At 39.2% G+C, this 13,416-nt stretch overlaps 1 protein-coding gene across 6 annotated transcripts in view; it reads right to left on the reverse strand.

Annotated features, from left to right (window-relative positions):
- ATP8A2 (ATPase phospholipid transporting 8A2) overlaps positions 1-13,416 on the reverse strand; it is a 333,209-nt gene that overhangs the window by 265,113 nt on the left and 54,680 nt on the right. For 3 of the 6 annotated variants that reach the window (XM_051638602.1, XM_051638621.1, XM_051638611.1), the window contains exons 6-11: positions 10,074-10,114; positions 8,182-8,255; positions 5,377-5,446; positions 4,004-4,131; positions 1,450-1,561; positions 625-790 (exon numbers count right to left, since the gene is read on the reverse strand). In XM_051638602.1, the coding sequence (XP_051494562.1) occupies positions 625-790; positions 1,450-1,561; positions 4,004-4,131; positions 5,377-5,446; positions 8,182-8,255; positions 10,074-10,114 (591 nt within the window). The remainder of the gene's footprint in view (positions 1-624; positions 791-1,449; positions 1,562-4,003; positions 4,132-5,376; positions 5,447-8,181; positions 8,256-10,073; positions 10,115-13,416) is intronic. The other 3 variants (XM_051638639.1, XM_051638630.1, XM_051638648.1) reach the window with 3 other exon arrangements.

A 13,416-nucleotide genomic window follows, 5' to 3' on the forward strand; every position in this document is an offset into this window, starting at 1 on the left:
ATAAACCCCTTTAACACGCATGCTAAAAGATCAGTTTTCTAATTACAAAGTAACAGAAGTCAGAAGTGAAAACAACTGAAACACTACCCAATAAATATGAAATCATAACATTGAGTGTTTAACAGTTCTCTCTACAAAGATAGATCAGCATTTATGACTGAATAAGAGCTAGTGCTTCTTCTGTACATACGCATAAAGCTCAAGTCAGTACCATCAGATTGATGCCTGCTATCCTGCAGTCAGGTAGTTAAATCTGATATGTAAGGCAGCAGTACATGACCTGCTCTGAAAAAATTCACATATGGCATCTCCAAAGAGCTGCAACAACTTGAACACCAAATACCCAAGAATATTTCTTGCCCATCTTCTGTTTCTTAGCTGCTCACTGGGTGGTAGCCCAGTGATATTTACCTAACCTTTAGAAGGTTTTATTAACAGAAGCCTCACTGGCAAGTTAACTTACACCAGCCAAATCTAAAAAAAATAAAAAAAAAATAGGCCATTAAAAGTTATCCACAGGCTTTGTTTCTTGCATTTCTTATTTTATGCATTCATTTAGGAAAGCTAAGAGCCTGGCCAATCCTACAGTCTGATACATCCCCAGCAGGCTGTCTGCATACTCACTGTTGGAGCCAAGGTACCAGGTGACTTCACCATGTGTTCTGTTCCATAATAAGGCACCTACAGAACTCACAAGGGCCATCACCAGGAGAATACAGAACAAAACCAGAATCTGCATGTTGGTCACTTTTTCCACATTTGATCTCTTCAGGGGTGCTTTGGTTGAATTCTGAACAGTAGCAGAAAAAAAAAAAGAGGCTAGCAGTGCCTTATAAAAGAGGAATGGTAAGTTCAGTTTTAAATTTTTAGAGTCCATATAGAATTTTCTACTTCAATATGATGTAGCTCAGTATTGTATGCAAAGGTCAACAAGGTAATAAAAGGAGTCAGTATTCCTGATGACTCGAAAACTGACAGGAGACTGGAGTTAAGAAAACCATTCAATTCTCAAGACCTAGCATGCTCATCTCCTGTCTGTCCATCCCACTGACAGTCAGCAGAAGGAGCACGTCACTGGTCTCTCCAGACACTTTCTGCCATTAAGGCCATACAGAGACAATAGTGTTAACCTCATTATCTTTAAGTGCTAAAATAAGAGGTGGTCATTACTTCAGCTGTTAAACCTCAGTTTAAATACTGTCCAGCTACCAGATAAGTCATTTTTGCTTACATATTGAAATGTTTTGAGACAAATACCTCAATAAGTATTTGTACGTACACACATGCAACCTCAAGTACAACAGTATCTTTGTATTCCTCAATCTCCAGGTCTTAAACAACTATAATGAGTCAAAACATTTCATAAACTCAGGTTCAAAAGACAAGAACCATAAAGGAAAGATGACCATTTTCTATCAGAACATGCTCTAGATCTCCTTAAAACTTTACCTGCATGAGTTTTGTATCATGTCCTGTATACACGACAATACCTAAGACCCACTGAGTGTTTCTCAGTTGTGCACCTCTTAGCAAGACCTGGTCTGGACCAACAGGAACAGGGCTGCAAAGCAAGAAGTATGTGTATCTTTCAGTTCTAGATAACACTAAGTAATATACCTTCCACCCCTACTTACCCCTCAAAAAAAACCCAATAACATCATTAAAAAATAATATAATGAACTTATGTTGTCCACACAACTAAAGAGAGCACAGAAACCTGTGTAAGTCTAACCCCAACTAAAGCACAGTAGGGCAAAGGTTATACAAGGGAGTTGTTCTGGTTACCCAAAACTTGAAAGCTTATGTGGCAGCCCTAAGGCTACTCTGGACTATCTTGGCTCATATGCTCTCTCACTTCAAGGACAGAGAAGCATCACACTTGCAAACAGACTATCCAGTCCAAGCACACTATAACCTCACATATGCCTGTATTAAACAAGCATCTTGAGAAAACTATTACCCATGTGGTTTTCAAGTGAGATGGCAGTTATCTTCTTTCTACTCTTACATCTGTCAGTATTCAGCTCTTTTGCCCAAGGTGCTGTTTTTGTGCATGAAAACAGGTAGAGCAAGATGAAGTCGATATGATCCTACCAACCTTTTAAGTTCTATGAATTCAACTACTAAAACTGAGGTATTTTCTTCCAGGAGTTGCAAAAGATCAAAGTCCCACTGATAAAGACTCCAGATTCAAGGATGATTTTTCTCTATAGATCTGAGCTTGGCACAACCTTTCGCTTTAGTTGGAAGGGAAAGGTTTCCATCAGGTGAAGTCTCTGGTGACTGGAAGAAAGGCAACTTTACGCCCATTTTTAATAATGGTAGAAAGGAGGACCCCAAGAATGACGGACCTGTCAGCCTCACCTCTGTGCCTGGGAAGATCATGGAACAGATCCTCTCAGAAGACATGCTAAGGCACATGGAGGACAAGGAGGTGATCCAGGACAGCCAGCATGGCTTTACTAGAGGCAAATCCTGCCTGACCAACCTGGTGGCTTTCTACAATGGAGTGACTGCATCAGTGGACAAGGGAAGACCAATGGATGTCATCTAACTGGACTTCTGCAAGGCCTTTAACACAGTCCCCTACAACATTCTGCTCTCTGACTTGAAGAGATACAGGTTTGATGGGCAGACTGTTCAGTGGATAAGGAACTGGCCGGATGGTTGTATCCAGAGGGTAATGGTCAGTGGCTCTAAGTCCAGATGAAAAATGGTGACAAGTGGTGTTCCTCAGGGGTCCATACTGGGACCAGTGTTAATATCTTCATTAATGATATTGACAGTGGCATTGAGAGCACCCTCAGCAAGTCTGCAGATGACACCAAGCTATGGTGTGGTGCAGTAAATATGCCAGAGAGACAGGATGCCATCCAGAGGGACCTGGACAAGCTGGAGAAGTGGGTCCAGGTGACTCTCATGAGGTTTAACAAGGCCAAGTGCAGGGTCCTGCACCTGGGCTGGGCCAACCAGAGATATGAATACAGGCTGGGGGAACACATGCTTGAGAGCAGCCCTGTGGAAAAAGACCCTGGGGTACTAGTGGATCAAAAGCTGGACATGAGCCACCAATGTGCAATTGCAGCCCAGAGGGCCAACCATATCCTGGGCTGCATCAAAAGAAGTGTGGCCAGCAGATGGATAGCGGTGATTCTGCTCCTCTACTCTGCCCTGGTGAGACTTCACCTGGAGTACTGCATCCAGCTCTGGAGCCCCTAACACAAAAAGGATGTAGATCTTTCGGAGCGTGTCCAGAAGAACACAAAGAAATTGATCAGAGGACTGGAGCCCTCTCTTAAGAGAGACTGAGGGAATTGGGGTTGTTCAACCTAAAGAAGACTCCAGGGGGACCCTACAATGACCTTCCAATAGCTGAAAAAGGCTTATAAGAAGTCTGGGGAAGACTCGCTCACAAGGGCATGGAACAATAGGACAAGCTGTAATGGTTTCAAGCTAGAGAAGGGTAGATTTAGGTAGGACATTAGGAAAAAGTTATTTAATAAGAGTGGTGGATCAATGGAACAGGTTGCCTAGAGAGGTGGTGGGGGCCCCATGCCTGGAGGTCAGCTTGATGGGGCTCTGAGCTAACTGTTCTAGCATGAGATGTTCCTGCTTATTGTAGGGATGTAGGACTAGATGACCTTTATAGGTCCCTTCCAGCTCAAGACATTTTATGATTCTATGATTCTATTTCTTATGTGTATCCCCCTGTAACAAGAAGTCCCTAAAAACCCCAACCATATCCCCCACTCTGCCACTCTTTAGGTGTTCCTTTTGACTAAAAGCTCTACCGTTCCAAAGAAACCAACCCTCCCATAACAAGCAGAACACTCAACAGGAAGACAGAAATATGTCTTCTTATACTGGGAGATGCTCCAACTGACAACTTCATTATTAGCTTCCTCTTCCATAGCAAATACAAACTTATGACTCAGCACTAGAAGCACACAGGTAGCATTTTTCTTAACCAAATGAATTTATGGCTTTGTCACCAAGTCAATACCTTTGACCATCTAAGCGCAGGTTTCCAGTGAAGTCGTAAAGATGACGGTTGGGTCCTTCACATTCTATCCTTCCAGATACTTTCATCAATTCCTCTCTTGACTGTAGACTAGCAGTTTGAGACAATCCCTGCAGAGATCAGAAGTTTTCTGTCAGGTTGGTTGGTGGGTTTTTTTTTCATTTGGGTATTTTAACAGTTATTTAATAACTCTTTCCTGCAAAGAAGATTCATTATGGACACATATGATGCTGGTTATATAGGATTGGTTTAAATCCCTCTACAAGATAAAGTTATACTACATGATCTCTCTGTAACCAAGAGGAAAATTGCATCCTTCAAGTATGGAGTTGCACATGTGCAGGAGAAAGTAAGAAAAAGCAGCATAAACATGCCTGGCTTTTCTTTCAAAGTGTAGCTCCACTGATGCGTTACTGCTGCTAAATATAGTCACTCCTAAGTGTAGTTTCTCCTGGGTCACTGCAGCCATTATTCTCTGTTCCTACTCAAGGTTAATTATCAATCCATCATACAACTGTACCCTATCATATTGCTACTCCATTCCAGCCCACACACACAACACTCCATTGCTTTTTCATCTATGAACACCTCCACTTGGGTGTGTTCTGGTTAGTGTTTCTTTTGCCAGATTTTGACTGCAGCACCGCAAGCCAGAACAACCTTATCTTTATGTGTTAATAAGAGTCCTGAAGCAATTAAAATCTGACAGAACTCAAGATCTGATCTACTGGGCTGAACCAGAACAGTCACATGTCTACAAAGGTGGCAAACAAGCAGCAAGTGTACAGCTTTTTTAAAAAAAGTAATCTGTATTGCAAAATCCTAATCCAAATTTTTTTGTAATGAAAGAGGGCAAGGATTCTGAACTATTTAAAATAATAATGAACAATATTTCTTCCAAAAAACTAGACACATCCAAATAAATTCTACTTTTTACCACAGAGAGAACTACATAAGGACATAAAAAGGTTCTTTTGAGTACTCCATAGAGGCAGAAGCAACTGACAACTCAGCATCTGAGACAGCAGAAACTGCAGCTCTCATTACAAACACAAATGCTGGTTTTTTTTTTAATACTTCAGTTCTACTTTGACAAAACACGGTCAAGATCTGCTTCATCTGCCTCTGTAAGGTTACAACACTTCCTCCAGATTACTTTTTACACTTGCACATGACACTATTGCTTGGGTTTGTATCTATTGAAAAGAAGCCTACAGCCACCTGGATAGAAATAATGCTTTTTTTTAAAAAAAAAGTACTTATATTGTCATCATGCAGGCTAGACTCTGCTTTGTAGCTAATATCAGATACCTATATGGAAAAAAGAAAAAAAGGTGAAATTAATTTTGGTTTACCTGTCGTATTTTGAGATTCGTCTCCCCATCAAGATTAGCTGTTTCAATATAGCACATGGCTTGTGGTTCACTGTAACATGCATAAGATTCTCACTATTAAAACACAGTACTAGTACTCACTTTACACTACTTTTTCATTAAAATGGTCTACACTTTTTCAAGACACTGCAGAAGACAAAAATCCACATTGGTGATATACACCTATGAATAAGCCAGCTAAAAGTACACATTTTAGAGACATCTTTAGATATAACATTCTTGTCCAAAAATTGATAGTGAAAGACAAATCTAAATCAGAATGTTTACAATAATTCAACAAGTCAAACTCAGATACCCAAAATGGACTGATTGCCATGTTAAAATTGCTTCAGACTGCAAGAACCATAGATAAAATACTAAGTATCAGAAAGTCTAAAAAGGGGGATGTGCTTGAAGAGGGTAGTTCTCTCTGCTATTGAACTCCATCTGTGAACTGTACCCATGAAAGTTCATGGCCAGAAGATTACCTTAAAATTGAAGGGCTTATGGAGGTACATCTAAAGTCACTGCTAATCAGCTGGGTGAGAGGGGGTGCTGAGAATCAGAAAAGGTACATAAGATTGAAACTGAGGGCTGTAATCTGCATCTTCCAGAGATGCTTCTGCCCTTGCCAAAGGAGAGGTGGATGTCTTCCTCACAGAACTGCAAACTTTCCATTCTCTTATCGACACCTAACATGAAGGAGATCTGCTTAAGTAGCACATTTGATGATTAAGGATACCTCTATTGTGGATCTTTTCCTGTCATGCCCCTTTAAGACTTCAAGATTTTGTATGGCACCACCAAAACTGTTTTTCCTGACTGTCTTACCAGGCTGCTAAGGACTATCAGTTTACCATCTGGAACCAAACATGTGCTTCTTCAGCATATCACTTTCCATACTCCTGATATGTTGCTAATTTTTTTTTCCCCCACAGAAACTAATTGCTTTTACAGGAAACATAGTTAATCAGCCAGAGAGTCAGCAATAAAGCCTCCTTAGGATAAAAACTAAGACAGGTACATTTATAACACAGTAACCAACTAGATTTTTCTCTCCAGATAACCTCTTGCCTACTACAGCCTGTCAACTCAGGAGGGAGACATCTTGCAATACAACTCCCTTAATTTCCACAGAAATGTTTAAGTGTCTCCATATGAAGTTTTGTTCAACTTCAAATATTTTTTCCCCTTCATGCAAATGTATTCTCTACATAAAATTCATTTGATGTCACCTTTCTTCTGTGGGGGGGGAGGAAATAATCAAGACAAAAACAACTATTTAAACTCTGACAGACAGCTCAGACACAATCTTAACACACAAAAGACCCCACTCCTTCAGAGCATGCAAAGCCTTCTGGTGAACTGAGGATACTTAATACTATCAATTAAAAGAACCATGGGAATAATATCAACTGTAAAGCAGAACTGTCTAGAAATTGCTATTTACTTCAAGCAAAGCTTCTCCCAATTGAATATACTTTGGGTTAAATTATCCAGTTATGTGATTATCAATGACAGCAGGTTAGTAGAATAACGTAGAACAAAAAGCTGACCCATGCAAGTTAAAAGGTTTTTTAGCGTAATGCATTAGAGAAGTTCTCAGGTAGAACAAATATTCCTCATTGCCAAAACAGCAAGTTACTCATGTCAAAGTATAGCCTAACTGCACATTAAGGTTGGCCTCTGCTTATTTAAAATTTGGCATTTGTTTTTAAAAATACAATATCGCATACAATGCACTGAAGATACCTCTGTTTTTCAACATGTGACAGTTCAAAAAGACTAATCTTCCTCATACAGCTTTCAAAAAAAAAGAAAATTAAGCTTCCTGGAACAGACAAGAAGAATGAAGCAGAAAATGCAGTAGCTTAGAAAACAAGTTCCTTTAGAAATTGGGTCATCTAAGAGAACTGTAAACTGAAGATCAGAGCAACCTGCAGTCACTGTTGAAAAGCATGTGAACAGTACGAAATTATGGAGAAGAGCAAAGTGTCATACGGTTTGACAGAAGAAAACAAAGTTCAAGAACAAAAACTGCACTATTGTGTCTTGTTTAAATCTAATCTAAGTGGACAGTGGTCTTTATTTGGCTTCAATATTTTTAATACAATATAGGATCTAGATTAGTAGCAAAGTACCACTCAAAAGCTTTTAGGAACTAGTGACCAATTTTTGTTTGCCAGTACATTGGTATCAAAGAAATTGTCCCATATTTCACAAAAAAAAATCCAAACTCAACAGTTTACTGCTGCAACCACACTAGAGGTGGGCTATACATGCAGTATATCAAGAGACAAGAAGTAAACATATAAAGTTCAAAAGCTATTTTGCAGTCTAGTTATGATATGCTGGCTGCACTAGCCTTTTTTGAATTACTGTTTGAAAGAAAACTTTCCTGAGGGACAGAAAAATATGCTGGAAACTCAGTGGAATAACTGAAAGAAAAATCTTCCTTAATTAAATGGAAGGATCTCAGAAGGCCATAAAGCAACTGACTGCATGAAGCTTGTGTCCCCAGACCTTCAGCCTTCCAGCAAACTCAAGTATATCCTTTGTGAATTATAGGTAATAGATAATACTATTAAGTCTTAAAGAAGCATTCTTTCTTAAGAATCCACCTACAATGATACATTAATCATTGCCTAGTAAAGCACAAATTTGACATTGTTGAAATTTAGATGTGGAGATTTAGATTAGCGTCATCTGATGTCTGTTTTTATTAATATCAGAGTCCCCTGCACCTCAGTTCATCAGACACATCATTTCCACACCCATTCAGGATACCTGGATGATATAATGATCATGTCTGCTGGAAGATGCTGCCCATTGGTGACCTTCACAATATCTCCTACTGCTACCTGTTGAGTCAGGGACAGGAGTACAGTAGCATGGAAAAGAAAAACAAACAGTTCGCTTGCCTGGAATGTTAGTTTGTTATTTTCTTTCACCCAGTCAAAAGAACAGGATCATGCACAGTACAGCCAGAGACAGTGCTTCTGAAAGTCAAGAGTACTTTTCACTGCAACTTTGGAAGTTTCAAAAGCCCTCCCTTTTCTGAATGGAAAGTAAACAATTATCTATTAAAACAACTCAGATACACTCAATTAGAAGGTGTGAAGTTCTGTGGCTTATTTTGTAAAAATTAGTTTTCTATAATTTTGCCATTACTCAAATTTGAGCTTGTTTTTTCTTCTCTAGTCTTATTTAACCTTCAGAAAGATTTTTTTCCTAATAAAAAGGTTTTCTTAAAGCTTTACCTTCCTCTAGAATTAAGAGTTTCTCCTATTCCTCCTCCATATTACTTGCCTACCTAGTCATCACTATCATTCTCCCTTAGCTCTCTTCAGATGCTCTGCTTGTACTAGTCACTAGTAAGGAGCATTGTCTGTACGGATAGATAGTATCGACCAGTTCTTCCCTAACCTTTAGTCACTCGAGATGTGCAAAGTCTTAATTTCTGGAATACTTAAGACCTAAGAGTTTCTGGCACCTTTAACAGGAGTCATACATACATGGGACCTTCATTCTATGAAGCACCACACAGCACTCTCCAAACAGCCAGGTTTGCCTGACAGGTACCAGGTTGCTTAGCACCAATGCACTCCTGAGAGCCTGAAATAGGCTTGAAATATTTTTAACTCATTAACTTTTCAAAATTGAAACAGATGGCATGTTTGGACAGACAGATTCATTAGCCTTACTCTAATCTCACTGCAAATTAATTCCCTAACAATTTCAGCAAAAAAAACCACCATAAGTCTGCCTTAAGTGCCTTAATGTAATCCAGGTGGACAGCACAGAACTGTTATCCCTAGAAATAAACGCACACCTAGACAACATGCAGATAGGCCAATTCAGTAAGTGCTTAAGGGTATAAGAAAACCATATTTCAGGTCCACCTTTAAATATCTTTCAGTTCAGTGTTCTCACTACAAAGGGGACATGAAACAGTATGCACAGGCATTCAGCATTAGCCATCAGAAGACTTGGCAAACTTAAGTTTCTACTGTAGCCTAACACCAGCAGGATTTGGTTTAGGTCTCAAGGCAGGTCTCCTTTCCCAGAGATTTTAAAAGGCTCTACTTTTTGCTCATTTATCAGTTAATAAGGCTGATTTTCTCCTTTAAAAAGCATTAAGAACCATGATTAGATCAAAATATCCTGAGATACTTCAGCAAGTTCTAGAAATAAAGTGTATCAGGTCATGGCACAGGGCTTCACAGAACACAGGTCTTGAGTGCCTGAGGTTGCAGCAGGGCTTCTGTTCCTTACTTGAGCCAACAGCTTACTAATTAGTCTCAAAATCTAAGAACTTTTTAGCATATGTAGCAGTCTGCTATGACTTCCAGTGGAGGTAAGCATTACAGTGAAAGTTACTCTTCTGGATGTAGGCTGAAAAACTCCTGATTACACCTGGAGCGTACTAACTGTCCAAGCAAGAACTCTTCTAACATTTCATTAGCATTTGACAGAAACATGGTACTAGAATTTACAGATGAGTTCTCTGGTGCCTTGCTCAGGGCAATTTTCACTACTGCAACAGAGAGGAAGTCTCCCACCCCAAGTCAAAGGAAATTCTCACATAGTTTGCATTAACTCTAGCCCCAGAATTTATTCCAGCAGAAATAATTCTTGAATACCTTCTTACATTCCCTCCCATTGCCCATTTTATTTACCTCTTTCCACATGATGTTCTGCCACATCCCATTTCTTAAAACTGGAAAGAAAGCTTAGAGTTAGATTAGAAGGAATGCCCAAAATTTAGAGAAATTTCAAAACAGCTGTATCAGCTGTAATGAACGTTAACCAGAATGAGAACTAACACACGCATCCAAAAAGATCTTTTAAAGTTGGGACCACACTTTTGCCAACAACTGTAGGCATGTGCATCCAACAAAGAGGAAGAATCTGCCCTTAATAGCTAAATTATATAATATTTTTGTCACCCACTAGACAACAGTTGGTGGCCTGATTTCTTCTTGGCATCATTTCACACTAACATGCAGATGGGCAGTGTTTCTTGTTTGTAAAGTGACCTTCCCTAAAACAAAGGGCATTATATTATTGCCCAATGACAATCAATACCAGGAAGCATCTCTACATATGACTTAACCACAGATTTTCACTTCTCACCTTTTCCCTTGCATTCTATTCATTGTTTTGACTCTACCACATCCAATCTCTCTACCATATATATTGGTCTCATAGGGCTGAGACTTAATTGTCAAGCAGGCTCAAAGTCCTACTCAAAAGCAAATATAAGCTTTGGGAGAAGAAGAATCCCAATTGCTGAAGCTCACATTGGAAAAAAAAAAAAGCAAAAAAGGCATTGAAAAAGGCCTTAGCTTCTGTAATGCGCAAGTCCTAAACAATTGTTTTAATGTACTTATTGATAATCTACTTTGCAACATGGTTTTCCACCCAAGCAGTTCCTCCAGATGCTTCTACAAATACTTAATACAACCCTAGCTGCAAGAGTACAGTAAAAAATTTCTGCTTAATCATTGCTGAGCAACTAAATCCAGTCCATGAACACCTAAACAAACTCAAACCCTTCACTGAAAGCAGCTGCAGCCAGTTGTTAAATATGCTCAAAAAGTGTAGTGTTCAACACCTGTAAATTGAAGAGGCCAGCCTAATTTTTCTCCTCAGTTCTATGCAATTCTCACATGTAGCTCACTTGAAAATAATACAAATTCCCAGAAGACAATTCTTCTGGATACAGCCTCAGCTGCCCTACTCAGGTTCGGGCACTTCCCAAGTAGGAATGTAAGATTTGTCAGATCAAGTACAACAAACCCATCTCTAGACTCCTGTCCTCAGGCAACACATTTCAGAGTACTGAATCCTGAGATTTAATATGACAGCAGATGCATGACAGTGAAGTAAACTATTTAATAAAAAAATGTGGGGGCACCAACAGAAGCACTGCTAGCGATGCATCTAAACTGCTGAGCTTCCACCCAAACAATTATAAGCAGTTCAGAGGAAGAACAGCTTTGTTGCACCCCTTCCTTCCCTCTCATAAGCTGTGCTTAAATTGAGCTCTGCTTGATTCAGAAGACCAATGGCCTGAACCCAGAATTTCAAGTGAAAAAGCCACATACCTGCAGCCTTAACTCAAAGCCCAAGCCCTCAGAGAGGAATTGCAACACTTAGCATATCTCCTGTGCCTTGCTTTGAATAGTTCCAAAAAAAATTGAGACATCTCAGAGAACAGTTCGTACTGTTGTATGTTCACATGCAAGGAAGGTATTTTGTAGCTTCAGGTGCCACAAACTTGGTCTTGCAGACAATTTATTTAAGAAATCAATTTAGCTTTCATGCTTACTTAATTTCAAGCAAATTACTGAAGCAGCTGTTATTTTTTCAATTCATAACCCCACAATCTAAAGAGAAACCTTCCATTAGACAAAACTTTCGATATTTTGGCACTGCAATTCTACACCTTCTATTCTGCTTACCCCAGCCTTATAGGAATACTCCAAAGGACAGAAAAGATAGTGTTCTCTAGAATATTTGTAGGAGGGCAAAACTGATCCATTATTCATTGTCAAATGTATTTTATTAAGGTAACAAAGAACCTAAATAGACTGCTCCCATTCAAAAACAAGAGTCTCAACATAAAAAGTCTTAAAGTCTAAAACACAGAGTACTGATGTTCTATATATGGGCCTTAATGCTGTTACTCACACCTATGTGTGCAGGGCCATTTGAAGGGGAAGCATTTCCCATCAGTTTTGTACAACATGTCACTAGCCCTCAGCTTGTCTGCTATTCAAGGGCATTCCATACAGTAGTAAAAGCTTGTGGTTTATTCTACAATTTGACAATGAGAGCATCAATACACCAAAAGAGTTGATACTGAGCTCTCTATGTCTATGTAATATGCTGCTCAGGAGCTCCACTTGGGATTATTACATTTACTCAGGACCTCAGATTCAATGTCATCTCCACATAAACTATGTGTAGCTGTCCAAGAAATGAAGCACTGGCTCAGGGCCTAACACGTTCCAGCTCCTAATGGAGACGTATAGTGCTCACTTGGAGCAGAACATTCAATTTAGTTTCCTCCAAAGGGAATTTAATTTCTACATACCAAAGCCATTCTGCAAAGCAAACCAATAATTTCAATGGGAAATTCAATACAGGAAATGTGCTTTGAAGATACAGTACTGCTCAAAAAACTACACATGAAGATAAATGCGAAGTCCACATGCGTATTGCTAAAGCAAGCACCTGGTCATTGCAGTCAATTTAGTTCAGACCATAGCTAAGCAGGAGGTAGATGTCTACTTCTGACTGAGCTGAACTCTTTGTTCTTGTTGCATTGACTAGACCTCACTCAGTTATACAAGGAAGATAACGGTACTTATAGAACCTAAATTTAATTAATCTTAATTCCAGCCTGAGCATAAATTAGTTTTTCATTCTCATCATACAGGTCTCAAGAATGAGCCTCTTTAGCCTTCCTGTTAAGAAATGTAAGGACAACTCTAAGTACAATTTTGAAAACTATTTAGAGTATTCAAATGTGAAAATAATAAAACTTGAACCAAATAATTTAAAGCATTACGTTCCACTTAAATCTGCAAGAATACCTTGTGTTCTTTAAGGTTGACTCTCCACAATTACTGTGATAAACCTCCCCTGAAGTGTTTGCTAGCACATGTTCTCTAACCACAAATGAATTAGAACTGCCTCTGTGACCTTTGCACAACCAATCTTTCATATTACTTATAATAATGCCTGTTGTGCTAGTCAGTTAATTGCAGATTTTTCATTACTAATAAATACAGTGTTCCTGCCCCTGAAGCCCCTTCCCAGACTCTTGCATACCTTGAAGAACTGGTAAAGCAACGCTTTTTTTGTTTGCATGAAGGAAAAACAACTCACTAAAAATAGTTGTACAAGCATTTTGTCTGTTAACTGAAGCATGGAGCTAGCAGGTTGCTCAGCTCCTCATGATCCTTTAAGTGTTTCTCTAGCTTCCTGACAGCAAAGCTAGATGTGTTTTTT

The sequence above is a fragment of the Apus apus genome, chromosome 1 (assembly GCF_020740795.1).
Source record: "Apus apus isolate bApuApu2 chromosome 1, bApuApu2.pri.cur, whole genome shotgun sequence".
Taxonomy (NCBI): Eukaryota; Metazoa; Chordata; class Aves; order Apodiformes; family Apodidae; genus Apus; species Apus apus.